Raw genomic sequence first — 17,602 nt, 5'->3', positions numbered from 1 at the left:
AATGATTGTGAATTGAAGCCAGTTTTGTTTCTTTTTATTATTATATGCTTGTAGCTTGAGTTCTGGAGTTGAAGCTACAAGCATATATCCTTGAGTTCTGGAGTTTTTGGAAAATATCCTTGAGTTGAATCTGGTGCCGAAATGGAAATTACTATAATTTTTTTTTTCTTTCCTGTTTAATAGATCAAAAATAGAAATATTATTTGCCAACTATGTGACAATTTAGGGTTTGGTTGACTGATGTTGTGAAAGATTGGTACCGCTTAATTATCAGATTTTGAACTGTCTTGTATCCGCTTGTTAAATTTGAGGACTAGTTTTGGGTCCGCATAAAGAAAAATCTAGAACATGGAAAGGATGGAAGAACACGAGTTAAATTTTTCTTGAAAGGTTTATATTCGGTTCCTGTCTGTATGTTTTTCTCTCAATGGAATAATTGGATTGTGACATTTTCAAAAGAGGTTTCTAACTTGATAGAGTAATTCGAGAATGCCGACAGAAAAGTGGATATGTGCCCTGCTTTTCATATTCGCAGTTAGTTAGCATTTTGATAACTAGTTGCTTCCTTATTATTCTGAGTTACTTCATTTCTGTCTATGCATCTTGTTTCTGCTTTTAACCTCTTCCTTTTGCAAGTCTTGTCTTTTTGGAGGTCATAGTTTAGTTATATAAATTTTCCAATATATAGGATTCCTATGTGAATTCTTTTGCCTTTTAAGGCTTTATATGTTGCTTCCTTCTTGCTCCAATAAGCTATCCGGTGCTAATAATAAGTTTCTAATCTCTCTTCTGTTAATAGATCAAAGGAAAAGGAGTTTGAGAGGTTGTTTTTACAGTTCCACAGTAAGATCTTTCTGTGATACCCCATCTTGTCATATGGCTTATGAGAACTTTTAAGACACTTAAAAATATTATAAGGAACTGTTTCCTTTTGTCCATTATGCATGTCTGGCCCTGTGGCCATTGTTGATAACGTGGGAGGAGCAGTTGCTTGTGCAGAGAGAACAAAATCTCTTGATGCCATTTCCGATAGAGACAGCACATCCATATTAACTAATGGTGAAGTTGATCATACATCTGAAACTGCTGGGTTTAGAGTTGGAGAGCTCTTACTTTCCAGTGGGGAATCATATTCTGGGTCATGGCTTGGCAACATCCCCGAGGGTACGGGAAAGTATGTCTGGTCAGATGGTTGCATATATGAGGGGGAGTGGAGACGGGGGATGAAGCATGGGAATGGAAAACAACAGTGGCCTTCTGGAGCGGTTTATGAGGGTGAATTTTCAAGTGGTTATATGCATGGTACAGGGACATATATTGGGTCTGATGGTTTGACCTACAAGGGACGATGGCGGTTTAATGTCAAACATGGATTAGGAAATCAAGTTTATCCTAATGGAGATGTTTTTGAAGGCTCTTGGATGCAGGGTGCAGCAGAAGGGCCAGGTAAGTATGCATGGGCTAATGGAAATGTTTATCTAGGGAATATGAAAGGTGGGAAAATGTCAGGGAAAGGAACTCTTACTTGGACAAATGGAGACTCATTTGAAGGAAGCTGGTTAAATGGCATGATGCATGGATTTGGTGCATACACATGGGGTGACGGGGGTTGCTATGTTGGAACTTGGACACGGGGCTTGAAGGATGGAAAAGGATCATTTTATCCAAGAGGTAGCCGACTTCCTGCTGTACAAGAACTTTACCTCAGTGCTTTGAGGAAAAGAGGGCTGTTGCCAGATTTGAGAAAGCAGAACCTTGCACATATCCATCATGCTTCCTCTGTAGATTTGGGAAATGTTAAGGTCAGTGGAAACCAGAGATCTCGTCGTCATTCATCTGATAAGCTCTCCAAAGGAAGCCTGTTAAATTTAGAGCAATCTCGAAGCAGAAATGTTTCCTTGGAAAGGCGCTGGAGTCTTGAGGTATCTATTGAAAAAGTGATTGGACATGAATCATCATTAGGGTTAACTGATTCTTTGCAAGAAGATGGTGAAAAAGAGGTTGAGACAAATGCGCCAATCCTGGAACGAGAATATATGCAAGGAGTATTAATCAGTGAGCTTGTATTAAATAGTAGTTTTTCACCATCATCTAGAAGAGCAAAACGGCTACAAAAGAAACTTGCAAAAGAGGTTAAGAGGCCCGGTGAAGCTATCATTAAAGGTCACAGGAGTTATGACCTAATGCTCAGTTTACAGCTTGGAATCAGGTGCTTTTAAATTTCTGACTCATACTATATTCCCGTATTTGGCTGCTGCAATTATACTCTTGATTACATTGCTCTATCCATCTCTCTCTCTCTCTCTCTCTCTCTCTCTCTCTCTCTCTCTTTTAAATTTACTCTGCATGGTTTCCTGATAAAAATATACCTTTAACTTTATTCATTTCTTTTGAAATAAATATATTGTTATTCAGTGCAGTAATCTTTTATTCTGTCCTCTGATAATGATCTCATTGCATGGAAAAAAAGAAAATAATTACAAAAAATAGAGAAAAATGTATGACTCGACAGGAATGGTCAAAGAGCCTCAACATATATCTCCTTCAGTTTGCTTCTCATGTGTGCTTTTGGAGTTTCTCCTGATAGATAGAAAATATCTGGCTATCCTGTGAAAGACAGTCAAAATCTACAATTATCTTTGTTTTTATCTCATCTTCCATTACATTGTTTTAGAATGTTAATGTTGACCATACATTAGAATATGAACAGATATACTGTGGGGAAAATTACGCCCATACAGAAGCGAGAAGTTCGGGCATCAGATTTTGGTCCCCGGGCTAGCTTTTGGATGAATTTTCCCAAAGAAGGGTCCCAATTGACGCCACCCCATCAATCAGAGGATTTTAAGTGGAAAGATTATTGCCCAATGGTTTTCAGGTTAGTAGTTGACTTTTTCAATCTGCTTTGGTGAATCTTGTGTGGGGCCGATTTATTTTGTATGATGCATTTATATGGCATACTTGTCATGGTTAATCCTAGTGTTTGACGAGTTCTTATGTTTCAATTAGCAACATACCAGGTTAACGTAATTTTGTTCAGCGCCCCTCCCCCCCCCCCCCCCCCCCCCTCATTTCTTCACGGTGTTGATATCCATTAGAAGGAAAGAAGATGTTATTGATACAGATGTCCTTGTGAAAATTCATTGTAGGAATTTGAGGGAGTTGTTCAAGATTGATGCTGCAGATTACATGATGTCCATTTGTGGGAATGATGCTCTCAGGGAACTTTCTTCTCCTGGGAAAAGTGGTAGTGTTTTTTTCCTATCCCAAGATGATCGTTTCATGATTAAGACACTACGAAAATCTGAAGTAAAGGTTTGTGCATCCTCTAAGATAAAGATTAATAATGTTTGACAGGCATTAACTTTTTGTTTTGCAATTACTGGATTTTTGGTACCTTGATAGCCACATATCACTTTTGCATATTGCTTAGTAAAATGTAAGAATGTAACATCACAGGGTTCCAATTTTCTAATGGTGTGTCAAACTTTCATTGCCACCAAATTCCTGTTTCCTTCTTTTACCAAAAATCTTCACAATTCTTTTTTTATTTTTTATGTTATCATCCTTGATCAGATGCCATCATAGGCTAGCTTGGATGATAATATTTTGGTTTAGATGATAACTTGTTCAGGATTCAGTATACTAAAGGCTACTTTTGAGTGATTAATACACCTTTCAATTTCAGGAGTTGATATGACCAGTTTTTGTATGCTTCTGCATGAAATAGAAAACACCATGCTTTACCAAGAATGTAGTTATGAACCATGATTCATCTTCTATAATTGAATTATATATATACACACACACACATATATATTCTTTTCCATTTGTTTCTCATTATATACCTCTAAATTCTAGTGACCAAAGTTTTGATGTGTAGGTCCTTCTAAGAATGCTTCCAAAATACTATCATCATGTGAGAACATATGAGAACACACTCATTACAAAATTTTTTGGCCTTCACAGAATCAAACCTTCAAGTGGTCAAAAGGTAATCAGCACAATGAAGTTTGTTTCTGTACGAAAGCATTTTTGCTTGTATGTTAATGTCGTAGCTGGTTATAAGTTACTCTTAATATTTACAATCCAGAGGTTTGGACTTCATTCAACTGTTATGAGCGATATTTCTATGTTTTAGAGCTGATTCTGACTGTCTCATGCTTTCTTTCATTAAACCTGCTTCAAACGTGAGATGCTTTTCTTTTTTTCACAAGAAGCTAATACTTTTAATTTAATTCTTACCTTGCAGTTTCGTTTTGTAGTGATGGGAAATATGTTCTGCACAGAGTTAAGGATCCATCGAAGATTTGATTTGAAAGGTTCATCCCTAGGACGTTCAGCAGACAAGGTTGAAATTGATGAGAATACAACACTTAAAGATTTGGATCTAAACTATTGCTTTTATTTGGAACCCTCTTGGAGGGAGGATTTATTGAAGTAAGTGATACTTTCAAAGCTGTTCTGTAAATTTCTTTGCTGCTCTGGGGTTCACCCGTCAAAGGTTTGTTAACTAAGTAATATAGCAGTAGACCCCTGGTTACTTAGCCTGATATGTGGTAAGCGAAGGCATGAAGATACGAAGTGAATTTTTTTTTTTTCTTCCATGGTAAATTGAAAACCGTAATAGTTACTGTATGGATGCCATATGTGTAAAACATTCCAAGTTTCAAATTTTATCATCTCTAGCCTACTAACAAGTGTATAACCTTACTGACTTGAACTGTGATATCCATCTGATGCTGGCTGTAGTGCTTATTGTTACCACAGATATTGGCCACACTTTCCTCTTATATATATATATATTTTTTTGAAATACAGGCAGATTGAGATTGACAGTAAATTTTTGGAAGCACAGCACATTATGGATTACAGCCTTTTGTTAGGTGTGCATTATCGAGCTCCCCAGCACCTGCGCTCTCTTATGTTCTACCGAAATATGACAGCAGATGGATTGGCAAGGCTTGCAGAAGAAGGTAGGTATTGTATAAAATGTATTATTTTTAAAATTGGTGCTCCTGCATAATCTATTCATGAAATTTTAGGAAGCATTTTGATTCAATTCTTTGGTGTAGAAAAGGTAAATGAGAACCAGTAGAAAACTTGTGACAGAACTAGTGTGAAGGGTTACTAGTAGGTATTGATACACACAATAAGTAATGAGAAAGATTCTCTTTGAGCTATTTTTAAGTTGAGCTGTTGAGTATTGTTATGATCTTAATGTAGGTAATCCTGGAATAGTGGTGTTTTAAAATCACATTTCTTAATGGGATTAGGGTTGACAATAGCAGTTTCTTTGTTGATAGCTTTATAATCCAAGCATTCAGGCTAAGTTCGAATTTGAAAACTTAGCACCCTCTTTATTTAACATTTACCTGCAAATTGGCTTATGTCCTTTTTGGTTCTTGTTATATGTATTGTGATAAGTTTTTTCATACTTCCTATGTATTTAACCAGTCAAGATTTGAACCCTACACTTGCGCTTGGTATATGACCTACACCCATCTGAATTGTAGCATGCAATAATTCTAATCTGGTCTGGTTATTTATCGCTTGTCCACAACATGCATAGTTTCGCTGTTCATTAAGACAACTAATATCAAAGTTCTGTTGGGTATGTTCCATTTCAGACGCTCTTGAGGATGAGATCTCCAACTACCCCCAAGGCCTTGTTTTGGTCCCTCGTGGAACAGATGATAATAGCGTTGTTGTGGGCCCTCACATCAGGGGTAGCCGATTACGAGCATCATCTGCTGGTGATGAGGAAGTTGATCTCCTTCTTCCTGGTACTGCAAGGTATGATTTCTCGAAATGCCTAGATGTGTGTTATCCTTCAAAGTCGCCTTTCCTGTATTGCCAGTATCGTAAATAAATGAATCCGATTTATGATGGCTATATAATTCATACCTTTGAAGAGCCTCTGTCTTTGTGGTAGTCCATGAGGTCTAAGGTTTGAATTCTCTTTAGTGTAAACAATACCTTGGAATCAGCCTGCTGGCGAAACCGGAGTATTACCCGATCCGTGTGGAGGGGGCACTTTACACAGGTCTGAGGTTTACTTAACAGGGTTGGGTACACAAAGTGGCCCTACCAAAAAATTCATATTAGGAATGCCCCAGAGGAGTAAACAGCTGACTTGTAAAATATTTGCATGCTTCATCCATGCTATCACTAGAAAGACGATCTATCTTAGAACATCTTCAAAGATTTAGGCATCTCAAGTAAATATCAGAATAAGATAAGACCTCCCTGTAGACTGCTACTACCCTATTTCCGCAGCATTTGAATTTACTGTTCTTCACAACTTTGATAAGCAGGTTCCAAATCCAGCTTGGTGTGAACATGCCGGCAAGGGCGGAGCAGATTCCCGGAAAGGAGGAAACCCAAATGTTTCATGAGGCATATGATGTTGTTCTCTACCTAGGTATCATAGATATCTTGCAAGAGTACAACACGTCTAAGAAGATCGAACATGCATATAAATCTCTTCAGTTTGATTCCTTGTCCATCTCCGCTGTGGATCCTGAGTTCTACTCACATCGCTTCTTGGAGTTCATTCAAAAGGTGTTCCCTCCGAATGCCATAACAAGTTAAAATTTTGGTTCTAAATACACAACATTCTTCTTCTGGCAGTTGTGATCATTTTCATGTAAGAGTAATTGAATGGGAAGAAGCGTCAAGTTGTGCTGTAAGTATTGTGAAATAGGCAAAGTCAGCTCTTCGCACATCAAATTGTTGTTTATAGAGTGAGTTTGATTTTCTGTTCAAATGGTTATTTGGTATTCTCTCGGAGCACATAAAGTCTAGTCAATTTTCTGTTCAATTTTCTCTCACTCGGAGCACATCAAGCTTCTGGAGGAGAAAATCAAGGCAGCGTTTTAGATAAGAATACACTACCATATTCATCCAAAAAAAAAAACTACCAATCTCATATAAAAAACTTAAAAGATCAGATGAGAGCATTCACTGAAAACCTTGAGATATCATGATTCATGGACCCCTAGGTAGGAACATCCAAATCGAGGGTAAGGATTCCTTCAATTTGGTTGTCTGAATTGTATGTAACAGAACTCATCTATCTCGGGCAGCCACCCTCTGATCCATATCCCCAAACTGACATAAAGAGAAATGTAATGGGTACACGTTCAAATATTGTAGTGCATTCGGTTCCTATGCTTTTGCTTGATTTTCATGGTTTGAAGGGATGGTAGCCGTGGCCAATTTTATTTATTTATTTCTCAGTAAAGGTTGAAAAGTAGCTTTTCACCTCTAAGGTTGTAAGGGGAAGCGACCCTTACTCGGACCTACAAAGTTTGACGATAGCTCAGAATCTCCATTGAGGCCCCTATTAATTTTCTTTTATTATCAACCTTTTGCTCATGGAGGTAGAAGGCTTTCCACCTTCACCAATAAATCATGAATATCTACTCGACTAGATATACAGCACTGAAACCACATTAAATTTACAAACTACATGATAAATAGCACCGCCATGTTCCAGAGCAATGGTGCACCTGACTTCCCATCCAACACATATATCAACAAAACTGATGCTTTCATTTACGCCGAGAATTTGTAGCAATTCATAGTGTGTCAATAACCTTTCCCTCTATTGGTTTTCTGTCAGCACTTTTTAAGCATATTCATCATCTCCGACGAATCCTCCCCCCCCCCCCGCCCCCCCCCCCCCCAAAAATTTTCCCTTTTCCCATCCATTGTTCAGAAAATAAATAAATATTTCCAATGAAACACTACAGGTGTAACACCAAGCAGCATATGGAGGCTATGTTTTGCATTTGATGTGAAACAAACAAGCAGCAAAATAGATCCAACAACCACTATGAGACTTCTGCTATATCCAAAAACAGAACAAAAAAAGGGGGAAAATGTATTGATTGTGGAAAAATGACAAGTTAATAAACTGAAAGCCTCAAATATCTTACAAATTGCTAACCAGAACCAGCTTCAATTCAACTAAAGTATATGGATAACCGCATCTTTATCCCTCATATAATTCCCCTCAAATTAGGAAAAACGAATGCACTGTAGTCGAACACAGTTCTGCTGCAACTACTACATAGAGAATTGTTTACTGAGATGAGGGTGGCCTGAGGACATGTTGCCCCATGCTAGGAGGTGGTGGCGGTGGACGAACACCCTGGCCTTGCATCTGTTGGGCTTGAAAACCATGTGAGGGAGGCATTGGAGGCCTAGTACCAGGAGTGAAATTCGCCATCGTGCCGCTACCAACAGGAGGTGGGGGAGGGACAGGTGGAGTCCCACCAGGAGGCATGGGCCTAGGGCCATTTGCTGTAGGAGGTGGTGGTGGGAATGAAGCAGGCATTGAAGGAGGGGCTCTTGGAGGATTTCCAAGAGGTGCACCAGGCGGCCCTCCTTGCGTTGGAGGAAGTGGTGGGGGTGGACCTTGGGGTGGTGGTGGCAAAGGCCTTGGTGGGACCCCAGGGGCCGCTGTGCCATTGGCTGCAGGGGCAGGTTGAGGTTTGTTTGCCTCTGGTGGCTTGATTTTAAAATATAATTGCAACTTCAAATTGACAGACACAAAAAAAAAAAAAAAAAAAAAAGGTCAGATAAGTTACCATTAGCAGAAACAAACCAACAAAAAAACTTGAAAAAAGAAAATTCAGTGTATTTTAACCAGACTAGCAAGTGTCCTATGAAAGAAAAGATTGTCTAGCCCAATTCAGCCAGCAGGTAAGTTGGTCTACTTGGTTGCGTCAGTAGGTGCCAAAATAAATTGAGAGAGAGAGAGCTACAATGAGAATTAAGACCAAGAGCTGACTCACTGGCAATCAAATGACATGTCTAGGTCACACAAGTTTTTTAGTCCACTGACTTATAAACAACTCAGACTAGGTAGACTGTTCAATCAAACTGTCAATCTTTGTGCCAAATCACATCTAAAAACATAGGAAGCAGTTGAGCAAATATTAAACAAACTAACCGTAAACATTTTAGAGTCTGGATCCCAATGTGTGAAGAACTTGGGAGGGGTTTTGTCAATCTCTGTGCTAGGAACCTGAAATGAAAATAACAAGCATAACCAATCAAATTTCTTGAAACTAAATGAAATGGTTAAGTTCAACTATCTACCCTAAACTATGGAGTCATTCAATATCCAATCTACCTTCTCCAAATGAGTGTCAAAACTAACATATTAGTTGAGGGATGATGTAGGGAGGACATTGCATATTAAAAGGCACTAATCTATTAATTTTGATAGCTTAGTGCACCCCACCATTCATCTGCCCACTATTAAATTAATTTTAACCCTAATTTGGATGGTGGAGTGGACATTGCATATTAATCTAGAGTTAAGTGTTGATTGCAAAATTATTTTATTTACGCACAGAATGCAAATGACCCTATAATTGAGAGTGGATAGCTACATCTAAACTTAAATAATAAGATGCTGATCAAAAGCATGTACAATTATATGATTGATTTACCTTGAAAGCAATGATCTCATATGGATCAGCAGCAAAAAGAAGATACTGGTATCTTTTATCGAAGGGTTGGACCCTCTGCATCCATTGAGAAGTGATAAAAAGAAGTTAGAACATCATTTCGTCTTCAAAAAAACAATTAATTTAGCATTACTTAGTCATGTGCATTGCAATATAGAGAAATAAATCAACAGAAGCATGTGAAGAATTTCAGGTAAGAATCTAGTTCAAAGAAACAAAGAGGCCCACCTGCTCATAAGAAGACATAAACCTGTGTCTTGGTTTTGCAAGGTCTTCAATCTCAGGATATTCAATCTGCTTGACACAATAATGTTTACCAGAAAAATATTGTTATTATCATCTTTCTCTTACTGCCCTTATACCCATAAACAAAATTCTTCATTACCAATTTATCAGCAAGAAAGAGAATCTGTATACAATCAAAACACAATAGGAAAAATAAAAAAGGAATAACTAAACACGCACCTGGAAAAGAAGAGACCTCTGCTTCGTCTCTGAATCAAACTGCTTTGTTACCCGGTACCCAGGCCTTCCGATTTTGACTACAAGTATAGCAGATGGACGTTTACTCATGAGTCAAGAATTACAAGATTGCTAAAATTATCAACAGAATACTTCTCTTAAAGGTTCTGAGTGAAAACGAAAAAGGAAAATAAAGACCTACAAAATCAGCAAGAATAATAACTACAAAATCAAAGATGCAAGACATTCAGGTTCTTAGGAGTACAACAACCAGGATCACCACAGACCTACCTATTATAACGTAAACTCTTACATTTGAACTTTTCCTTGTTTTGGGGATAATGCTAAAGTTGAAACCATTCTAGTCCACAAGACACACAACCCATACTTTGGAAACTATAATATACACTATTTAACACTTATCCAACACTCAAAATGACACTTTAACTTTAGGCAAGGACTCATAATGTCATATGTGGTAACTCTAATCCTGACAAGTCATTTTAGTAGTACTTGCAGAAGCTCCTTTCTTCTAAATCTTCTTTATTCAAGCTATTTGTAAGCTTGGAGGCTTGTATTGTTTAGACATCAACTCGTCTATCATAAATGAAGCCAAGATATATATCATTTCCTCCTCCCTCAATTATTTCATTCTCATGTTACATCTCAAAAACGATTTGCAGGTACATCATGCATAATAATCAATCCATCGTTATAAATAAGGGACTTTGAACTGGTACCCACCATTTAATTAAGGAAACACATGAACAAGGTTCATTCTCATGAACTACTAAAAATGAACTTATCCCATTACTGAAGGCAATAGCTCTGACCCAAATGCCCACTCAAGGTTCTTTCTCACAGAATAACTCAGACAAAACCACCTACAAACACACAAAGATGTGATCTTGCTCAGAGGCAGACAAACTATCAACCAGTAAAATTCTCCAACACAAATCAATTATCTTCGTTACAATTTTGCACACTACATGTTCGACGAAATCAGACTTTGGGTACAAACATAACATAACATAGTTCGTTTTGCCACACAACAAATCACAACTCCGAGTAGAAGAAAAAGGACAAAACAGTAGTATCTATGGGGTCGAAAAAGAGACCAAGAGAATAAAGAAAAAAGCGCTTGCCTGACTTGCGAACGGAGACCTTGCGCTTGTGGGGCTGAGGCTGCGCAGGCGCTTCCTTGGCCTCGCGGGCAGCTCTCTTGGCCAAATTAGTCTGGTGACGCTTTCCCTGTGTGTGGGCCAAGTAATTCCCCTCGTTGTTGTGGAGTGTCAGGCAAAGCTTGCACTCATAACTACGACAAAACCCCTCAACAAAAACATCAGAATCAAAAAACCCAAATCAAATATACAGAGAGAGAGAGAGAGAGAGAGAGAGAGAGAGAGAGTGGGATACCTGCCGAGGTGATTGCGCATAAAATAGGGATCTTTCGCGAGATCGATGGTCTCAAGGGCGAGCCTTCGGAGACGCTCACGGCGGTCAATGGCTTCGTTCTGGGCGGAGGCGGCCCCTCCGCTTCCAGGCTTCGAACCCCATTCCCTGTCCATTCCGACTCCGGCTCCGGCGTCGAGGAGATTGATTGGTCACGAGGCCTTTTGTGATTGTTCGGCCTGAGTTTAGAGTGGGTCGAGGACTAGATAGAGGCTTTGGTCAAGGGCTTGTCCCTTAATTACTAACTATTACAGGACGGTGCGTTTTGCAAAAATATTTTTAACTTCTTTAAAGCAATTCCAAACAATCTCTCCATGTAGGTTTTAAGGTCTAAATCCATCTATCTAGTAAGATGAACTGACTATGGACTACAACTACAAGGCCAAAGGTGAGACACATAATTACAATAAAGTTTGCCCAATAATTTTTGCCTACTATTAGAAAGCTCTTGCATTTACTGTCCTTGTTACTAGAAATTCAAATAGGTTGCAAGGGATTGGATTCCTATTTTACCTACTTGGAGTGAGCAAAGAAAAGAGTTTCTTTTTTAGTAAGAGCATGTTTGAAATTGCTTTGAAAAATAAAGTTTTTATTTATAAATAAAATAGCCTGAAAAAGTTTTTAGAAAAAAATTTCAAGTTTCCTCAAAACAAAATTTTGGGCATTTTTAGAGTAAAAAGTTAAAAAAAAAAAAAAAAACTATATTTAAACCTTTTTTTTAATCAAACGGGCCTATTTTTCCTTAGCACTATAATTACTTTTTGAGTAATGTTAAATATTATATTTTTATCTTATAATTGTCAACAATATTAGCAGTCACTCCAAATTAACTTTTGAATTTTTTTTATTTAATAAAAACTAGTTTAAAGACTAGTTTATAGTGTCATGCCAACTTTATTAAATAAATATTGGACAGAGTGATTAGTGTTTATATTTTTAGTATTTATTTATTTTTTTGACATGTTCACACAAGAAAATATGGAAGGAGATTCGAACTAGTGACCTCCATTTCATGAGGCGCGGTCCACTGTCTATTGAACTATTCCTTGGAGACATATGTCTAATACTTATAAAGTTGTGTCAAACAAAAAAACCCACATATTTGATAAAAAAATTTTAAAAATACTTATTTAACCTTTTTTACTTTAAAACTAACGAAAATTCACTTTTGAAAAAAACTTTTAAAAAGAAATTGTTTTAAACTAAATTTCTTAACGCAATCTAAAATATTTTAAGATGCCTACAATCTTTTGTTTAGGATTGCAGCAGCTCATAGACCAGCACGCAAATGTCGGGTTTAAGCACAAAACAACGATGGTTTGAGAACTATTTTTGTTGTTGTTTATTCATTTAATATTTATCAAAGAGAATAACATGTAATGTAAAAGTAAAAACGATTAATTAATTAAGATGATATTCCTTAATCTAAAGCGATTGATTCAATTAATCTTACGGGGAGCAGGATGCTCCGCTAAAACGGAATAGCATCAAGAAAAAGAGAGCTACACCAGCCTTCGAGAAGAAAAATGAGAGAATATATACGTTGGTTATCGTTGCCAGATGTTGCTCTGCTACTCGCACGGTAGCCTTTTTATATACATTTCTTTCGCGGTACTTCTTAGACACAGATAATCATCAGACACACACGAAGAGAGAGAGAGAGAGTCTTGGGTTTGAGGGATCAATGGGAACGTCTTCAGGGCAAAGCAGTGGCGGCTATGATTACGCCTTCAAGATTTTATTGATCGGTGATTCCGGCGTCGGAAAAACCAGCCTCATCGTCAGCTTCGTCTCCGACTCCATCGAACCTCCTCTGCCCACCGTTGGTACTTTCTTCTTTATTACTATTTTATGGCTTGAACCAACTTCTAGTTTTGTTATGTTCACGAATAGTAACGTGGCTTTTCCTTTTTCCACTATTTCTTAGCAACCAAACAGAGTGACAATATATGAACTATGACTATATCTTTAAAACTTGAAAAATTACACGTACCTCTTTAAACTAACACTCAGTTTGTAACATTTTAAACTTAAAAGATTGCATCAACGTCTCTCAAGCTAGAAAAAAAATTGCAATATACCTCAAATAACAAAAATATCATTTATAAAATTAAAAAAAATTAAAAAAAGCTAAAAACTTTATAAAAAAATAAATAAAAGGCAAGAAGAACCAAGGTAACAGGGTGGTTCGGCTACCTCAAATGGTTATAGGGTGACCAAAATCACCCCAAATGACCAAGGGGTGGTTAATTAAATTGCCTCCTTTGACTATATTTGAGGTGGTCAAATCACCTCCAAAATCATTGAGAGTGGTTTGAATAGCCTTCAATTTTATTTTATTTTGCCATTTAGGAATGGTTCGGTCACCCCATATATGGTTGAAGGAAAATACCATCCACCGTTTGGCCAAAGAGGGTGGCGAGCAACCACCATTTGGCCAAGTGGTGGCTCTTCCACTTTTTTCTTTAAAAAAAAAATTAGTTTTAAATTTTACATTTTTTAGTTTCTTAGTTCTTAGTTTTTTTTGTTTTTTCCTAATTTATAGGAGTATTTTTGTCTTATTGAAATTTTTATAATAACTATGACAATATAAGGCTATATAGCGGCTACAAAAATGGTCACTAAAAGTACCTAATTGTTGCAAAAAACCTTTAGGCCTGATGTTGTTTGATTACACTTTTTCATTCTCCCTTTTATTTTTCTTTTCAGAAAAAATGTTTTTCTAAAAGCAAAATATAAAATAGTACTTTTCAAAAACATAATAGAACAAACCTTTGAGAAAACTTGTCGCTCTTTCTTATAGAAATATTTTTAGAAAGTATGTGCTTATGTTTTTTAAGTGTACGTCCAAACCTTAAAAAATGTGGAGGTTCTTATTATATATGTGTAGGTATGGATTTGAAGTTCAAGCTGCTCACAGTAGGTGGCAAGAAATTGAAGCTCACAATTTGGGACACTGGTAAGTTGTAAGCTGTGGCAGTAGACCATTACCTCACTTCATGCTTTCAATTTGAGATTTAAAACATCCATGTCTATATGTGAAAGGACCTTGTGAGCCCTCGCCTCAAAATATTCAAGATTTTTACAGAGTGATTTTTTCCCCTCACAATTTGTTTATTGCTTCATTACCATGTCACCTTTTGGGGATCTCAAGTTGCAAGAGCAGATTTTGTGGAATGAGAAATAAGAAATAGAGATAATTTTTGGTTGAACTAGGGAAAATGCTTGAGGTATTATAGCTTTTACTACAACTCCTTACAAACTCACATGATAGTTCACATTTTATGGAAATGAGTGCTACATGAATTGCCATGCAGTAGTTTATATTTTTTAGTGACTGACGTGATAAGTGTTACGTAAACTGTCACATTGGTTTGTAAATGTGATCCGTGTCTTGCAAATCTCATCACTTTGTAAAGTACTTGTAAACTAACATTCTTGACTTAAGAAAAATGGGGTATTACTGACTTAAGGAATATGTAATGTTTGTTGCAGCTGGACAGGACAAGTTCAGAACATTGACACACTCTTTTTATCGAGGTGCCCACGGAATTATTCTTGGTATGATAGCAACAAAATAGCATGTCTGTTCATTTTAGCTTTTTGCTTCTTAAAACTAATATTGATAATTGCTACAATAACTATTAGATCCAATCACCACTCTTATATCTGTTCATAACCTTTTCAATACTATATTCCCATGGTTTGGGTAAACAGAGTTATTACCAATTTCTTTTCTTGCATTGTAGTTTATGACATAACGGTTAGAAGCACCTTTACAGCCATATCAGATTTCTGGTTTAAAGAAGTGGAAATTTACACTACAAATCCGAAGTGTGTCAAGATGCTTGTTGGAAATAAAGTTGACAGAGTAAGTTCTATATTCCCCATATGCATTCTGCTGATAAGTTTACAGAAACTTAGCTACATGCTCTTTCAAAATCTCTGTAAACAAATCGCATTGTACTGAAAATCTATTGATGGTTGTTCATTCCTGCAAGCCACAATTGGTATAGATCTGTTCTCAACCTAACTGCTTCACAGTAAACATCGTTTGTGCTGCACCAAAGTATTGCTATGAGGCTGTCTTGTAACCCTAGTTGATCCATGTGCGATTTATAGCCAGCATAATTAGCATATGGGAGACCAAAGCCAATAACCCTAGTACATATTAATTGCTCTGTTTCTGATTGAGGCTTTGATGGCCTTGACATGAATGGGCTTACACTTCTAACAATTTATCAGCCCATGCATATCATTGTGGAGAAGATTTTACAGCACTTCTGTAGTTGGTGCATATGGAATTCATAAATTTAATCTTTGTGGGCACATAAGCTATTGGCGTGGAAATTCATAAAAAGTATGCTATGCATTATCATCACAGCATATGGGACTTTTTTCTTAGGGTTAGTAGTCTATTTTTCCCTTTCGAAGATAAATTCTTGTGATTATCTAGCATGCTTTTTTCTATAGTTATTAATAAGAATTGTTGTGTATGTGATTCCAGGATTCTGAAAGAGTTGTAAGTCAAGAGGAGGGAATCGCACTAGCAAAGGAGCTTGGATGCTCATTTTTCGAATGTAGTGTTAAAACTAGAGAAAATGTGGTGCAATGCTATGAAACGCTTGCATTAAAGGTAATACTTATGCCATTTAACACTTCTGTAGTGTTGGATATAATCATATAAAAGATATTTGACATCCGTTATCTTAATAAGTGAAGTCTAATCCTTAAAATATTTAACTAAAATTTGGAATAAATTGTAAAGTTCAAGTTCAAATTCAAGACCTTTACTATAATACCATATTAAATAATTTGTTGTATTAAAAGCTAAAACAAATAAAAAATGGTGAATTTAACTATTTAATTAAATATTTCAAGTGTGGTTGTTTGGCTGGTAGCCTTCGGTTGGAATGGCATATTCCTAATGAAGGGAAATTAAGGTCGGGTGGCGAAGGGACTTATCCTAAAAGAACAAAGGTAGGATAAAGGGTACAAGGCTTATCCAGGAAACTATGTTGTTTGTAAACCAGAAAACAGAAAAATATGGTTGCCATAATTATAGAAATATGTAAATGCACGACCTCACCCTCCACCTTGCTATAAAGGAATAAGGAAATACCATTTGAGCTAATTAGCTCATTGGCATAAATCAAATAAAAAAAGAAGAAGAACATATATATATATATATGTAAATGGAGATAGTAGCATTGATGTTTTGGAATTGAATTATTTAGTTAACTGTTTAAGAAATATACACGGATTAAAGTGTGATAGCCATATGAGTACTAGAAAATATGATTTCCCCAAGTATGATTTAGCGTTTTCTGTTCTTAATTCTAACGAGTGTATTTTACAGATAATGGAGGTTCCTAGTCTTGTGGAAGAAGGATCTCCAGAGAAGAAAAATGGTGAAAAGCTGAAGGAAGACAAAGCACCTCCCGTTGGGGGTGGTGGTGGCAGCGGTGGCGGCAGCGGCAGTGGCAGTTGCTGCTAAAAGCAAGATTCACATATCATGAACATGAACAGATCATGCATGTTCATTTTAATTTCTCTTGTAATTTCTTACTGCTCCTCTTGCTGTCATCAAGTTGCTTAAATACTTGTACCATTGAAAAATGGAATATTGGCTCTCAAATAACATATATTAACTTGTGGAAATTGTTTGCTTTTGTTTTGTTTTTTTTACCCTTTTTTTTTAACACATTTTTCTACTTATTACTGAACCGTAGTAGTTTTGTGCTCCCCAATGCAGCTAAGAGTCCATTTGGTCTCTCTATTTTGCAGACCAAAAGCCTATTTTTAAACAAAAAGTGTCCCCTTTGGATGTTCGTTTTTAAAAAAATAACAGTTTGAAAACATTAAAAAATTCACATTTTTGAATCGCAGTTAAGGGGATTCATTTTTCAAAAAACACATTTTTAAAGGTTGAAACGAGATTTTACCAAACGCTATTGCAATTTAAAATTGCTATTTTTTTTTAACCGCCAAACCAAACAGAGCATTGACCGGGTCACTAGATGCAATTATCCTGCAGCTACTACGTTCACTTGCATTGCCCAACAATAAGTACTAATCAATGTATTCAAATGGAAATATTTAATACAAATCCTACTTTACAGCACAAAATTTTCCTGTTGAATTATTAAGACGTGGCAAAAAAATTTATGCTGACTATTAATTTCCTGTAATCCTCGATCTCC

At 36.7% G+C, this 17,602-nt stretch overlaps 3 protein-coding genes across 3 annotated transcripts; 2 read left to right on the top strand and 1 right to left on the bottom strand.

Annotated features, from left to right (window-relative positions):
• The first annotated feature begins 705 nt into the window (after nucleotides 1-705).
• PIP5K9 (phosphatidyl inositol monophosphate 5 kinase) lies at nucleotides 706-6,761 on the top strand. Its single transcript, XM_088510997.1, has 8 exons — nucleotides 706-2,209; nucleotides 2,711-2,878; nucleotides 3,150-3,315; nucleotides 3,884-3,994; nucleotides 4,253-4,440; nucleotides 4,822-4,976; nucleotides 5,631-5,796; nucleotides 6,318-6,761. The coding sequence occupies exons 1-8, from the start codon at nucleotides 945-947 to the stop codon at nucleotides 6,592-6,594; spliced, it is 2,496 nt and encodes an 831-aa protein (XP_088367123.1). The 5' UTR covers nucleotides 706-944; the 3' UTR covers nucleotides 6,595-6,761.
• Nucleotides 6,762-7,867: 1,106 nt separating this feature from the next.
• LOC132161725 (hydroxyproline-rich glycoprotein family protein) lies at nucleotides 7,868-11,665 on the bottom strand. The gene is made up of 7 exons (XM_059571908.2): nucleotides 11,364-11,665; nucleotides 11,093-11,262; nucleotides 9,951-10,027; nucleotides 9,714-9,779; nucleotides 9,468-9,542; nucleotides 8,963-9,037; nucleotides 7,868-8,542 (listed from the first exon to the last, which is right to left on the bottom strand). Exons 1-7 carry the CDS (start codon nucleotides 11,513-11,515, stop codon nucleotides 8,090-8,092), a joined length of 1,068 nt encoding a protein of 355 aa, XP_059427891.2. The 5' UTR covers nucleotides 11,516-11,665; the 3' UTR covers nucleotides 7,868-8,089.
• Nucleotides 11,666-13,041: 1,376 nt separating this feature from the next.
• Nucleotides 13,042-17,077, top strand: LOC132161724 (ras-related protein RABC2a-like). Its single transcript, XM_059571907.2, has 6 exons — nucleotides 13,042-13,225; nucleotides 14,290-14,358; nucleotides 14,895-14,960; nucleotides 15,149-15,270; nucleotides 15,907-16,035; nucleotides 16,759-17,077. The coding sequence occupies exons 1-6, from the start codon at nucleotides 13,084-13,086 to the stop codon at nucleotides 16,894-16,896; spliced, it is 666 nt and encodes a 221-aa protein (XP_059427890.2). The 5' UTR covers nucleotides 13,042-13,083; the 3' UTR covers nucleotides 16,897-17,077.
• The last annotated feature ends 525 nt before the right edge of the window (nucleotides 17,078-17,602 follow it).

Source organism: Corylus avellana, chromosome 10, assembly GCF_965113065.1.
Source record: "Corylus avellana chromosome 10, dhCorAvel1.hap1.2, whole genome shotgun sequence".
Classification (NCBI taxonomy): Eukaryota; Viridiplantae; Streptophyta; class Magnoliopsida; order Fagales; family Betulaceae; genus Corylus; species Corylus avellana.
This window is presented reverse-complemented; position numbering and strand designations above follow the sequence as displayed.